Raw genomic sequence first — 15,530 nt, forward strand, 5'->3', positions numbered from 1 at the left:
GCCAGAATGACAGGTCTTGTGGTAACTTAAAGACTAACAAACATTATGATGGCTTATATTCCTGTGGATTACATTCTACATCAGGAATTTTCAAACTGTGAGTTGGGAACTCCTGGAGGGCATGAGCACCTGGGGGTGGGGGTGGGGGGTTGTCACAGACTTGCACAAGCAAAGTAGAAGCACCATCAAAACTCACTCTGGACTCTGCTCCTCATTTTGCTTGTGTAAGTCTGCAGTGGGCAGTTTTTGTAATGCAGAGTTTGAGAATCCCTTGTCTATATAATCTAATTAATACATCTGAGGAAATGAGCTCTTGGGTCCATATTAACTTATACCATAAAAGGTTTTGTTAGGTGATTTCCAGAAGGGCTTTAACACATAATGCACCCAATCCATTACAGCAATTTATGGAGCAGCCAGATGAGGTCATCATCCTTTAATCACTGACTATACAGTATTTTAGCTTCTCATTGTCCATTTTTCTCTGAATGGGGAAAATCAGATTAAGCAGAAAATTCCATGATGACTACAAAGCCATGTTCAGTTTCCAGAGTTCCCTTCTAGTCTCACCTATGAATGGGCAAGAGTGTCCCTATATTGATTTGTTGGTATATACTTATGAGCACCATTCACATTTTTTAAAACAAAGAACAAGGCTATCTTATCCTACTTCCACAGAAATGCCTTGAATGTTTAATATATCTTTTCTATTTTTTTCTATTCTTTACACCACGCTTTTTAGTTGTTCTGAAGATAGTCTTCCCACTCATTCCAGAACTGAAGCATGAATTTTCAGAGCATCTGCAGGACAAAATCACTCAGATTCGTTCCAAGTTAGACTCCGAATGTAGGGCAGGGTCTGGGGAGATATCAGGGGATCGTTCTTACCCAGTTATCTGGGAACAGTTTGATCCCGTTGTTCCTGAGGAAGCGGACAGGATCCTTTGGACTGTGAAGGCCAACACTTCCCATCTGGACCCATGCCCCTCCTGGCTGGTGAAAGCAGTTTGGGAGGTGACATGTGGTTGGATCCAGGCAATAGTTAATACATCCTTGCAGGAGGGAGTGTTTCCAGCTGCCTTTAAAGAGGCGTTGGTGCACCCCCTCCTCAAGAAACCCTCCCTGGATCCTACCGTACTGGACAATTTCTGTCCAATCTCCCATCTCCCCTTTTTGGGGAAGATGGTTGAGAAAGTGGTGGCATCACAGCTCCAAAGGCTTCTGGAGGAAACGGATTATCTGGACCCTTTCCAGTCAGGTTTCAGGCCCAGTTATGGAATGGAAACGGCATTGGTCGCACTTATGGATGATCTCTGGCAGGAGTGGGATGGTAGAATTGCGATCATCCTTGCTCTCCTTGATCTCTCAGCGGCTTTCAATACCATCGTCCACAACATCCTGTTGGGACGACTCAGGGAATTGGGGGTGGGCGGCACAGTCTCGTGCTGGTTCACTCCTTTCTTCAGGGCCGATCCCAATCAGTGGTGATAGGGAGCGAGAGGCCCCATCCTCAGCCCCTCCTTTGTGGGGTGCCGCAGGGTTCGGTTCTCCCTCCGCTCCTTTTCAACATCTACATGAAACCGCTAGGTGAGATCATCCACCAACATGGGATGAGGTATCATCAGTATGCTGATGATACGCAATTATACATCTCCATCCCAGGTGAGGTAAGTGATGCCGTGACCACCCTTTCGTGGTGCCTGGAGGCTGTAAAGGTCTGGATGGGGAACAACAGGCTTCAGCTGAACCCTGGTAAGATGGAGTGGCTGTGGGTTAATGACTCCTCTGTATCCAGGACTTTGTCATCTTTGGTGCTGGATGGAGTAGCACTGCCCCAGACAGACCCAGTGCATAATCTGGGGGTCCTCCTGGACTCACGGCTCCTGCTTGAAGAGCAGGTGGCAGCCGTGGCCAGGAGGGCCTTTGCAAAACTTTGGGTTGTGCATCAGTTATGCCCTTTACTGAATTGGGATACCCTTTGAACGGTCACTCATGCCCTTGTTATCTCCCAGATAGACTACTGCAATGCGCTCTACATGGGGCTATCCTTGAAGAGTATCTGGAAGCTGCAGCTGGTCCAGAATGCAGCCGCATAGGCTATTTTTGGAGCCCCAAGAAGGACCCATATAACACCATTGTCTACAAGCTGCACTGGGTACCAGTTTGCTTCCAGGTCCAATTCAAGGTGTTGGTTATCACCTTTAAAGCCCTATGTGGCATGGGACCAGGTTACTTGAGGGACCGCCTCTTCCCCATGACTTCAACCCGTCCCACCCAATCACACAGAGAGGGCATGCTCTGGACCCCTTCGGTAAAAAAGCTCTGACTAGCGGGGTCCAGAAGGTGGGCCTTCTCTGCTGTAGCCCCCGCCCTTTGGAACATCTTGCCCCTGGAGGTGAGATTGGCCCCCTCACTCCTGGCCTTCTGGAGGGATTTGAAGACCTGGCTCTGCCATCTGGCCTGGGGTGGGGAGGGAAGACATCAGGTGTGGGGATGGCTAGCCCCTTAGAGCCCTGGCATTTGCTGCTCTGGACCATTGGCCTCCTGGACTCTTTCTTTTTTAGTAACTGTTTTGTACAGGTTTTAGGTTTTATGTAATTGTATATTTATTTATTGTTTTAATGGGTTATGTGAGCCGCCCAGAGTCCCCCATCAGGGGAGATGGGCGGAGATAAATTTAATAAATAAATAAAATAAAATGACATTGGGGAACCTTTTTAAAAAAAGAAGAGAAGAAGGAAGATGCATATCACTTGCAGCCAGTCTGAATCCCTTACAGCATAGACGCTTGACCCAAAGATAAAAATATAAGACTAGCCCTGCTGGATTGGGCCAAGATCCATCTTAATTGAGCATTTTGTTCATTATGGCGGTCAACCAAATGCCCCTCAGAAACATATCCATCTCTCACCATTGTTCCTCTGCAACTGGTACTTGGACGCTGCTGGAACAAGAAATCACACAGCTAGAAAGAAGCCAAGGAATGCGAGCCAAATGATTTTAGGAACACCTAATAGCAACCAGGATCTGCAGCTCTGAGGGTAAGACCAATTTTTCCTTCTGCTCACTTACAGTATTTTTACCTAGAATAACTGGCGAACATCACTGGATGGCCATGGCCTACGACTGTCATTTAGTCTGAATAAGTGACAAAAAAGATTAAACAAGCGATAGTGAGCTTAATTTTGCTTATTAATGGCCCCAAGAAAGAGGACTTTCACAGACCAAAGTGCAGTAGATTCAGCATACATAAACCAGCATTATGCTTCTTCACATAATAGACAGTAGAATTCATTAGTAAAGATGTAGGGTTGACAGATGACTGATTAGATAAATTTAAAAAAGGTTTATGGAGAAGTGATTTCTCAATAGAAAGTCCATGTTCAGAGAGATGGTATACACCTAAATATTAGATACTGAGTTTAGATGCCCAGAGAAAGACTTAGCCATCACTCCCTGCTGGCAAGCTCCCAGAAGCATTAGGGTGTAGAGTGTTGAAACAGAAACGTAGAGGCATGAAATTGCTCATACTTTATACTATGTCAAGAGTGGGTAGATGGTAGATTGAAATCTAACTGAAGTTTTCAGGGTGATCTACTGTAGATCAGCAAGACTGTGTGATTTCCAGCACAAAAGCAACAATGACAAGAGTTTTCTTTCTAAATTAGATGAATGACTAAAAACCAGAAATGAGTAGGTTACAAAAAGGTGCAATTTGACCCTGAAAATAAAACCTTAGGCTTATGTTCACGGGGATTCTGATCTTTGATTCTAAAAGACGGCAACCTTGTGTTTGTAGGTATCAGTGTGTCCTCAGACGCTTTCCCTGATGCTGTCTAGGTTCTTTGAGTCACTTGACCGTTATTTTATAAAAGTATTTATTCTTTCCTGGGAAGCTAGCATGATGTAAGACAAAGTCCTGGGCTCCAATATAATATTTTTTATACAAGAATGCTCACTGACCCACATAAGCCGTTTAGTCATTCTTAGGAGTTAAAAATGGTGGGTGGCTGAGGCCCAATGCTTTGTTTGGAACTGGATTCAACTGCTGAGAGAAATAACTAGGCTAAGGTAAGATGGGTTAGTAAGGAAGCATCTGGAAGGTTGAAAAAAATGTTTTCTGGGCTGCCTATATCCACCAGGACCGTCTTTTTGTGACTGTGCAAATCCATCACCACAGATTATGACCACAAGCCATAAAACACTCTCTAAATTACAAGTTTCCTCACTGACTCCACCAATGGATCGAAACCTCCCTTGATGCTATTTTTTGCAATTAAAAAAAAAGAAATAGGAAAATCTTTGATGAGCCAGCAGGCTTTAACTGCCAGTTGGGGTAGCTGCTTGATGTTTTTATTTATTTATTTTTATTTATTTATATATCAAATTTGTCATTGCCCATCTCGTTAAAAAGTGACTCTGGGCGGTTTACAGAGAAAATAAAATTAATTAAAAATACAATATAACAGTTTTTGTTGTTGTTATGTATTTTATGTATTTTAGTTACATCTGAATACTTTTTTTAAAAAAAGTTACATTATAATATAATGGAATTGTAATAAATACTATATTTTTATTGTTGTTAGTCTCTTGGGCACCATTTATTTATATCTCAAAGAAGCTGTCAAGCCTGGAATCTCGTTATTGTGTGTGTGTGTGTGTGTATCTCTCTCTCTCTCTCTCTCTCTCTAAATGCCACCCGTGACATGGTTATGTTGAACGTGCTGTTTGGTTTTATCTTGGCTGCTATATTAGTTATTTATTGTCTTGTTATGATGTTTTTATTTAGTTTTTCTTCCCTGTTAGCTGCCCAGAGTTATATGTTTGAGATGGGTGGCCATATAAATTGAATAAATAAACAAACGAAGTCTGAGAAAAGGAAAAGGGTGAACTCACCCCATAATACCTCCCACTTCTTGCCAGCTCTTCCTCTGAACTTTGCCACTGCTTTGTCTCTTTGCATTTCATTTGAGACAGGCCACTCAGGCTGTGGCTCCTGCCAAGGGACAGCTGATGGGTTCTCATCTTGGCAAGAAGGTGGTTGCGGCAGGACAACAGACCTGGGCGGGAAGATGATGAGAGTGGCGGCACCCAGAGGTCCTCCAGAGAATGAGACAACACCTCCAAACATCCTAGAAGGAAGAAAAGCAGAATCAGCAGAGACAAATTATGCACCTGCTGCGGTGAAGCCTTGCCTTTCTGCACACGCCTAGGGAGCAGCTCCATCTACCGCATGCACCATCCAACTCCCTCGGGCATAGCATCATCTAAGATGAACGTCTTAATTAAAATTTGAGACACCTTAGCTGAATGTCTATCAAGAGCCACTCCTTGTACCCTGTGCACCACTGATCTCGAGGGCCAGCAGGAGGCCTACCAGTATAAGAGAATCATAGGGCAGTGGATTTGAAAGGGACTGCAAGAATTGACTGTTTCAACCTTCTGCAGAGAGCAGGAAAATTAGTTAGCTGAGTCAAGGAGGGTTTCTTTAGCTTAAACTCAAAGGAGGGCCTCAAATGCAGATTCTTCCTATTAATCTCTTTTACTTAAGACAAATTCAGATTATGTTTCTTTCTTTGAGTGCCTTATTTTGTAATTGTGTGTGTCTGTTTTTTTCAATTATTCTTTTTAGACTAGCTAATAGACTCACTAGCACAACTATCTGCGTGAGGGCCTAGATCCATGCTTCCAGCTACAACGTTGCTTTGTGATTTGCATACATGTACTATCTCTGGGGTGTAGATACTATTGGGACATCAGAGCAGTGGGAGAGGCTAAGCAGACCTAATGTTCTAATGGCCACCTGTTAAAGGACATGGTGATCTTACAGCCACTCTATACTCTTTCAGCAGGAACTTTTAGACTTTGCACTATTGTTCCAGTTGAGCATCCTTCCTCTGCTTAGTGCCATCCAGAGAATTTGGGATTGTAACTTCTAGAATTCTTTGCTAGGACAGCTTGAAGCTGCTGGCTGGGAATTCTAGGAGTTGCAGTGCTGCACACCTGGCAGCTGCTGAGCTGAGAAGGACAAGGCATTTTCCTGTCTAATCAGGTCTAAGCACTCCTCCATTCCTCATCTTCCTCCAGGCTGCCCCGTCAGAAGCTGGCATGCTAACTTAATCTCTTGTGAGGTTTGGCTGTTTCCATTTTATATCTGGACCACATGTATTTGCTGCCATCACCACATACCTGCACCAGCTTCTCCATCCCTACTTGTTGGCCTTCTTTTGCCTCTTTCTCCTTGCCTGTGCATTAAGCTCTGCCTCACTCAGAGGACCTTCTCCAGGTCCTTGGATGCTGCAGGTGTAGATCTTGGTAGGATACAGAGCTTCCTCTTTGGGGGTAACCCAGCTATGACATCCCCATTGACTGACCTTAAGAGAAATATCCTATGGACTTTTTAAATGTTTTTTTTTTTAAATCCCATCTGATAAATGTTATGTTCAATGAAGCATTTGTTCAAGAATTGATCCAAATTACCTTTGGTTTTGCCTACCTGTTGTTTTGATTTTATACTGACTCCTATCCTGAGAATGTTTGCAATGAAAAGTTAAGGAGAGACTCTTGAATCAGTCCTGACTTCTGGGGACTAATCCATGGAGTTTTCTTGGCAGCGTTGCAGATACGGTTTGCCACTGCCTTCTCCTATCGTGGTTTTTTTACTTCCCAGTCCATCCTATAGTTCTGGTGGTCTCCCATCAAAATATTAGCTAAGCCCTACCAGGCTTTGCTTTCAAGTCCAGTAAAGGCTGGCCAAGTGCTACCACCTTTTGAGACTTCCAGCGAAAACAGGATATGAAATCTCTGCCCCAGAAAGTCTTCTTTGCTTAGATCTAGAGTATAGCCCTTGAAGGAATCCCTTTCTATTTCTAACCTCCTGAACCTCTAGGCCCCAGCCCAATCGACATAGGTTTGCCGCTTCTGATTTTTCAGCTTCCACGTCACTCTTGGGAATCAGTGGCACTATGAAATTTTAAGAAGTTTGGCCCTCTTCTTCTAAACTCCCCTTCTCAATTGTCAGTCTTCTTAGCCAACGGTGAACCAATCCTTCTCTTTATTGTCCAGGAATTCTCTTTGTCACTGTCACTACTGGCTAATGGCCTGCCACCATCCCCATCTACTCTCCCCCAAAACAGACTGCAGTGTCCTGGACCAATCACACAGCACCACTGTCAGGGGTATAATGCCACTGTATTTGGATTCATAAATGTCCATACCAGGGACAGACATTCTTTTGGGACTGGGGGCCACACCTCTCTTTTGAGAGAGACACATACACAGTGTGTCACAATGAAAAATAGGTGAGGTTGTCATACAGATGGGCAGCACTCAAATTTTAGTTTAAGGGGCAGGAATGTGTTTTTCCTTTGTTTTTAGACACAGTTCACTAGCGGTGACCACATTTCCAAAAGAAAAGAACATCTACACATTAATTTGTATAGATACTAATCTAATGCTACCAGATCTTGGCTTCAAAAATCTAGACAACCACTAGATAGCAGCAGACCTACCCACAAAACTGTAACTTATTGCTGCCATCTAGTGCTCTTTTGGATGTATGGTAGTCCACTTAGACACTCACAGAGTTGCAATGAGTGACAACACTGAAGTAATTTTCTATGCTATACAGTAACTGGCTGATTTGGGGTGGTATGGCCAGAGTGTGGCACTTTTCCTCTGAAATCAGGATGTCTCATCCCCCTAATTTTTTTACTTTTTTTATGTAATGTTTCCACCTCAAAATTATGGGAATGTGCTTCCAATGTTCAGCTATTGTGGCTGGCGGGGACTCCAGAGGTAGAACAAAGTTGCTTGGGAGATCCAGCTCCTGGACTTTTTGCCCAACCCTGTTTAGGCCCTTGATCTTCAGAAAAACAACTCACCAGGAACTCTGTCCTGCTCTGAATGGATGCCAGGATGCAAGAAGGCATTTTGCTGTAGGCTTGCTCTTCTGCCACAGGGCACTTCAGCCACATAGGATGCCGGAACAAAGATAGGCCTCTTTTGCTTGGGCTGACCGAACCTCTTCACCTGCCACCAATCCTCGTTGGCCTTGTGCACAAGCTGGAACATCTCCCCTTCTGCAATGATCACCTGCCTCCCATCCTCAGATTTGTACTGATAGTCGTAGAGAGCCTGCAGCACCACAATACCTGGGGAATCCAGGGATGACTCACTCTGGGGGTGAATGAACCCCTCAAAGAACCGGCCTGAAAACATCTTCCCAAGTCAAGTTGGCCCCAAAGAGCTGGGAACTCTAGGTTTCAGCATGCTAACTTTTTACCTGTGATGAAAACAATTGGGGTACTGAACTTAGATGTGTTGAAGATGTGACTTATATAAAATGCCAGTAAACCCAATGTCTTAGACACTGTAACTTGTTAAGCCTGAGGATATTATTCAAAATACCACAAATTGTGGATCATTTAATAACTGAACAATACTGATTTATGTAAGTTTGGTTTACAAAAATAGGAAGCATCCTGAACGAATAACATTTTCCTCTATAGTCTAAAATAATGTCATTTGGTGGTAACTCAGAAAGCAGCTGGAGGTGAGATCTCATTTTCCTGGGAAGAAAAGGACAGAGAACCTTAGCAACTATTAGTTAAAAATAAACCCAGACTAATTTTCTTGATTTATTACTACAAAAACCATTTGTGCCAGAGCCAGTTTGGTATAGTAATTAAGGTGCTGGCCTGGAAACCAGGAGACTGTGAATTCTAGGCCTCCCTTTAGGCATGAAAGCCGGCTTTGGGCCAGTCACTCTCTCTCATTCCAACCCACCTCATAGGGTTATTGTTGTGGGGCAAAGAGGAGACAGGATTGTTAGGTATGTTCACTGCCTTTGATTGATTCTACCTATCTAACCATTCATCCATCTACCTACCTATTTATCTATCTGGATAAAAATATAATAATAATAATAAAAGATAGTAATGTTTTGAATGGGGAATTTTCTGCCTAGAAAGTTCTTCCAGGAATCAATGCATAATAGAGCCAGTAGCATAGAAAGGCAACCAAGTCCTCCTGCACTTTACAGTGGAAGAGTAAAGATTTACGAGTGTGAAGATCAGTCTTAAACCGTCAGGCATTCAGCATCTTTTTTTAGTGAAAAAAATTACTTTGATGGTACAGAAAATCCTAAACTATGGGAAGGAATAGTACTCAGAGGAAAGCAGAGCCAGAAAGAGATAGTAGCACTATAACCAAGAAGGGGAGTATCTTCAGCCCCAAAAGTGCTTCCAACTATCAGATTGTATTCTCAGACATAGCATGTCAATATTTCTTTATACCTGGGGTAAGGGTCAAGTCAGGTCATGGATGACTTTTTAGGAGAGCTATTAGATTGGGAAAATAATCAGAGTTTATTTTTTGTCACACATGGGTTAATTCTGCCCTCTTCCACTTCTGGAAGAATCTAAGTCACCAGAAGGACCAAATTAGCTGCTGCAACAGGAAGCAACAATGTACTTGCAGCTCCTTGCAGAGCACGAGCACAGCAGAGCCATATTAAGCAGAAGTCGTTCCCAGTGGAATTGGCTTGTCAAACAGAATCAGATGAGAGGGGAAGCTAAGCTGTGTTCACCCAGCTCCCTGGGACTCCCCAGCCTTGTTCTTGTCAACATCTCTCAGAGTGTTTTTGCCCTCCAAGGCAAGCTTATACTGTACCAGAAATAACCTTCAACAGAGCAGGTCATCTTCAGAACCGGGGACAACCAGCTCTGAAAAGATCACTCTATTCTCTGTATCAGGGGCCATTCCACATGTGAATGGTCAACTTTTGCGGTCAGGTACTGGTAGGGATTTCACACTTAACGGACACAAGAACTCAGACAGTATATGGGGACCCCACATTTCATGATTTAAAAGAGGTCACTTTATATAACGATCAGTTGGGAATAAGATTCCTATAGAAATGAAAAACAAATATTTAAAGTAACAACAACTAAATAAATAATCAGGTACATTCCTGGTTCATCCATTTTATAAAATGTTTTTGACAACAAGATGAAATAAAGGCTAGCATGGTGAGCTGGCCAAGCTGAACTTGGACCTCTTTGGTGTCCTTCTTTCTGGGCCTTTAGATTTTTGCCCCAAAGTTCAGCTCTAGCTATACCATCAGGGGGACAGGTTGGAAAAAGCCAGGGAGCAGCTCTTTTTTTGTTATTGTTGTTCGTTTTTTCAAAACACTGTCCACTGTGGTGGCACTGGCTTTGTTTTCAGGACTTGGTAACCTTGGGAAACTACTGAAACCAGATGTAAGAGAGGATTCACAGGCAGATAATGTGGCTAATTACCATTATGTCACCAAAAGCCTTCTCAGAAGAAACTGGTGCCTTCCTTGTTGAATTAAAAGTGCAGGAGGAAGAAAGCCAGAATCTAACAAATTACATATAAACGGGTTCTATGTTTGAAAGCAAAGGTACTGGCCAGAAAACTTGTGTTTTCCCTTCAACTTTCTTCCTGAATATTTTTTTTTCAGTCTCTCCAATAGCATAGTCTCTATGCGGTTCTTCTCCAGTCCTGATTGTTGCTGGGAAGATGCGACACAACGGCACGCTGCCAGAGTTCAGGCCTCGCAGCTGGACTGAAATGCCCTTTGATTTCCCACTAGGCCCCCAAGTTTGCCCTGAGGCATGCTGGGAATTTTAAATGATGGTCCCACTTTTCCAACACTGCCCCCTGCAATAGGCAATACTTGCCACCTGCACTGAGAAGTTCTGGAGACAGTGACTCCCACCCTCACCACCATCCATTGACACTCCTGCAACAAGCTTTACAAGTTGTCTTTGAAGAGGCCTCCGAAACTGCAATCTGTACAAAACGCAGCAGCCAGAAGGTTTACACGTGAGAGCAACTACTCTAGCATAATAATACCTATTCTCCAGATGCTCCAGTGGTTACCGACAGGTTTGAGAGCCCAATTCGAGGTACTGTAAGCTATCAAACAGCACTTCCCAAGCTGGTGCTGTCATATATTTTGACTACAGTTCCCACCATCGGTGAGCAATACAAACTGTAGTTGTACCCTGATGCTCCTGAGTTGTACAGAGTAGATGCAGCTTGGGAGAAAACTGATTGAAAACATGCAAGGCCGGATGGAAAGACAACACAGTCCTTAAGCGTTTTTAGGTATTCTGCCTTCAGATGAAAGCGTCCTGTTTATAAATTGTAGCCTTTTATTATTTCCTGTTGAACACAGAAAAGAGCCAACTGAAAAATGCCCTATTCATCACCACTTGAATAATGACTCAGAATCGTCTTTCAGGGCCAGTTTTTGTTAAGCGGGGAGGCTTAAATGTTTTTTTTTTTTATTTCTTGTCATTGTTGAATTATTTGTTTAGTCGATTCATAGGGTCACCCATCTCCCAATAGTGATTCTGGGGGCTTGCAACATTTAAAAACAATACAAACCGTAAAAGACAGCAGCAAATGCAGCAGCCGAGGAATCACACCAGTATGGAGGGAACAATAAGCACATCATGGGTAATATTCTGACCCCCACGCCCAGGACACATCCAGGTCTTAAGGGCCTTCCAAAAGGCCAGCAGAATCGGGGCCAAACTCTTCTACCTTTATCATATATTTGCATGCACACCTCAGGAACAATGCACCCTCACATCCCACTAAAAGGAAACCAGACAAGCTGTATTATGATTCTCTTTGATGGGTCAGCTGTACTTTGTACATCTGTCAATTACCCTCATGCCAGTAGGTACTACATGGGTTCAACTCCTGATGAATTGTACATACAGTAAGCCACACTGGAAACTTTTTTTTACCGAAGAGTAAAAATGCTTTGAATAGCTCTGGTTTGGGAGGTATACCCTAACATTATTATCACTGCACACCACAGTTATTTTTAACTGGATAACACAATACAGGTAGTCCCCAGGTTAAGAATGCCCAGGTCATAGTCAACCCATGGTTAAGAATGGAGCCTTATTGTAGCAAAATCTGAGTTAAATACACAATGATTCAAGTTAAATACACAATGGTTTGAGTTCATTACACAATACTACTTATACAGTATTATACAATAATACTGTTCCGGCTTACATACAAATTTGACTTAAGGACAGACCTTGGGAACAGAACTCGTTCTTAAACTGGGGACTACCTGTACTTCATCTACTTTTGTTACATTTTTGTCTCGGTCAGCTGAGTTTGCTAAGATTAGAATTTCAGAAGTTCAGATAAGGAGATGCTTTTCCAGTTCCAGAAGCTGTGAAAAAGGTTTGGCCATTTCTCTTTGGAGGAGTTGTGCTCCAAGCAGAAGATCTGCTTGAGAAGCTGTTTATGAAAGAAGAATCAGAGCTGCAATCCTAGCCAGAGAGTTACCTGAAACTTTCAAGATAGCGTTCAGCTTTCAAAATGGAAATGGAGAGATGGCAGCTAAGCTGGCCTTAAATCTGAGGACTGTCCGACATCAATGAGTCTATGATAGGTAACTCTTCTTCTAAAGCACTTTGGGAACATTGGCTGACCTGCTTGAACCCTTCCTTGTTTTTTTGCCAACCAGTCCTCCCAAGAAAATACACCTTGCCAAATACTACCCATGGAAACTTTCTCCTGCTGGGTGAATATAACAGAAACTTCAGCTGGGAATAAGAAAGAATACAAACTCCCACTTCCTATTTATTCCTCCTGCGTTTCCTCCCATATCAGAGTATTCATTCTGCTGTCTCGTTCAGAAGCCCCATTCCTTACCTGCCATTTCTTGTCCACTCAAAATGGGAAACCTCATTCCATAGCAGCAATAAAGACAGAAGGAACGGAGAAAAATTTCAATTAAAAACCCACAGAAATAAGACTTTAGCCCCACTACAGTAAACCTCCCACTATCCTAGAACAGTTATGTTTACCTGAGCCCATCACACGGTGAGAGAAATGACCCTCCTGGAATAAAGGCTTGTTATTTCAATCTTGGATCTACTCTGTAGCCATTCTTTTCACCTCTCACAAAAGTAGAAGGAGAAAGATGAAGTATTTTCCTTCTTTAAAAGTATTTAGTGTATGGAGTACAAAGCACAGGTACCACAACATCCGCTTTCAGAGAGGTGAAGAGTTTCCTGTGGGCTGCTGCTTCGCTTATGCACACCACAAGGCAGGAAGGAGGCTCCATTTCTGAGTCCCAGTACTCTTCTGCAGAGAGAGAAACCGTCTTTATTATAACATTTGTATTGCAACAATTGTGATCTTATCTAGATCAAGAAGACAGCAGTTTTAATCCTAGGCACAGCAGTTAAGGGCTACCATAATCAGAGGAAGTTACATCTAAGTAAACCCAGGGTTGTGTGACATGAATGCTATCTATGCATACTGCCTTGGGAGTTCTGCTTCAAACTTACTTTTAATTGAACATGCTTCTAATCTGATGGATCACAGAACATAAATCTTAGCTTGCTTGTCAATCACTTAATTATCTCTTCTACCTTGGTGTTAACAAAATATTTAGCTTCTCAAAAAAGCCATTCTACTTTTCTTCCTTTTTTTCCTCCCACTGCTAAAATTCCCATCTTGAGGTTCTACCCTATACTTGTATGACTTCCTGAGTTTCTATAAGGTATTTAAAAAAATTAAAAACTAACCCTGTCACCATTTAGGGAGGAACCATAGTCCTCAAATAAAAGTACTTAAAAATACTGCTTTATTTGTTTTATTTTAAAAATCTTTAGACTGTCTAAGGACAAAAGCTCTTCCAAGATACAATAAACCATAGTGTTATCTATTTATAAATACAATACCTAGATAAAAGATTGTAGCTTTAAGGTTGAATCTCCATTGTTGTTTTTTTTTGTATTTAATTTACAGTAATTTCCTTCTGATGTCACTATGCATTGGGTTTCTTTATTACATCTGCATATGTATTGGCCTACTGATGGAAGACATCCATCTACAAAGCTACACCACCATTACCATAGCTATATTTATGTTTCTGTAACACGTGATGGTTAAGGTGTTGTACCACTACTGGGGAGACCCAGGGTCAAATCCATCCTCAGCCATAGAAGTTCACTGATAAGTTTGAGTCAGTCCCTCTGAATCTCACAAGGTGGTGGTGGTGGCGGTTGGGGGTTGGGTGGGTGAGGACTGGAGAAGTGATTGCTGTGTATGCCACCTTTAGTTCCTGAAAGCTGAGGAACCGCCTCGCCCTGGTCACTTCAGCCCGTCCCACTCGGTCCAGCAAAAGGGGCAGGTTGCAGACCCCACTGGTCAGGGAATTTCGATTGGTGGGGTCTAGGCAGAGAGCCTTTTCTGCTGCAGCGCCCGCCCTATGGAACATCCTGCCTCCTGAGGTCCGGTGTGCCCCCTCCCTCATGGCCTTCAGGAAAGGTATTAAATCCTGGCTTTGCCAGAAGGCCTGGGGGCCAGAGGGGGGCCCGCACCTGTGGAGATGGCTGGTGGGATGATGGGTTGCCCCCCCCAGCATCTTACAGGTTTTTATAGGGCCAAAATTAGAGGTTTTTTAGGGTATTTGTAATACGTTTTTTAATTATTTATAGTTTTTAGCCATCTTGGAGAGAATTGTATTTTTTCTTTTTTATTGTGAGCCGCCCAGAGTCACCCGTGGGGGAGATGGGCGGCATACAAGCCGGATAAATAAATAAATAAATCAAGCAAGCAAGCAAGCAAGCAAGCAAGCAAGCAAGCAAGGTGGGACACAAATCTAATAAACAAACTTGCAGTCCAGTAATATCTGTTACTGATTATGGCTTCCTCAAAGATTAAGAAACAATTGCTATACAGATATTACAAGTCTATGTTACAAGTCAAATATCCAGGCTTTAAATTTACCTGAAATTTGCTTCCACCAACTTGATTAATCAGGCTGAAATTATCCTACTTTAGACACATTATGCAAAGATCTCTCTCTGAAGAAGGCTGTATTTCTGCAAAAGGTGGAAAGAGAAGAGGATGACCAGCAAAGCAGATGGACTCAGTTACAGTGGCAATGGGTGCACCATTAAAATACCTAAAAAACCAGGTTAGGGACAGATCATCATAGAGAAAATCTGTGTGGTTACTAAGAGTTGACATCAGCTTATGGCACATAATTAATCGATCGATCGATCAATCAATCTGGTTACTGATTGTTTTACAAATTATAGATTTGTATTACGGTTTAGCTTCATTAGTCCAACTCCAATTAGAAGAGTGTGCAAGCTTTCAGGTTTTTCAGAACTCTTCCTCAGGCAACACCCCAAAATCTTCAGAACTCAAACTGATTTGGTAAAATGTTTCTTGATGTGGATGTTCTTCTCATGGGCAAGCTGCTTTCTCCTTTATACTTGATTACCGCTGCTAGCTGATTCTTTTATTGATGGTAGCTTTGCTGTTTAACTACTTCAATATTAAAAGTTGGGTTCAGACTTAGACTTAACCTATACTAGAACTTTGAATTTCACATGAAATGCATTTTGAGCTACATTATCCACAGAGGATAGGAGCTAATGCTACACAACTGGAGATAACAGCCCGGTTTGCACTCCGGCGAACAATCTAAATGCAGCATTGTCACGCAA

At 42.6% G+C, this 15,530-nt stretch overlaps 1 protein-coding gene across 5 annotated transcripts in view; it reads right to left on the bottom strand.

Moving 5' to 3' along the window:
- The window catches only part of ARHGAP9 (Rho GTPase activating protein 9), a 39,292-nt gene extending 23,773 nt beyond the window's left edge, over positions 1-15,519 (bottom strand). Inside the window, exons 1-5 of one of the 5 annotated variants that reach the window (XM_088137965.1) lie at positions 15,128-15,519; positions 14,803-14,897; positions 12,870-13,149; positions 7,884-8,284; positions 4,897-5,132 (exon numbers count right to left, since the gene is read on the bottom strand). In XM_088137965.1, coding sequence (XP_087994091.1) covers positions 4,897-5,132; positions 7,884-8,220 — 573 coding nt within the window. In that variant the 5' untranslated portion in view covers positions 8,221-8,284; positions 12,870-13,149; positions 14,803-14,897; positions 15,128-15,519. Of the gene's footprint in view, positions 1-4,896; positions 5,133-7,883; positions 8,285-12,714; positions 12,847-12,869; positions 13,150-14,802 lie in introns of those variants that run through there. The other 4 variants (XM_088137964.1, XM_088137963.1, XM_088137966.1 and 1 more) reach the window with 4 other exon arrangements.
- Positions 15,520-15,530: the final 11 nt, after the last annotated feature.

This window comes from Python bivittatus, unplaced genomic scaffold (genome assembly GCF_059951505.1).
Source record: "Python bivittatus isolate LINGU-HERP-01145 unplaced genomic scaffold, Pbiv_v1 ctg000220_np1212, whole genome shotgun sequence".
Lineage (NCBI taxonomy): Eukaryota > Metazoa > Chordata > Lepidosauria > Squamata > Pythonidae > Python > Python bivittatus.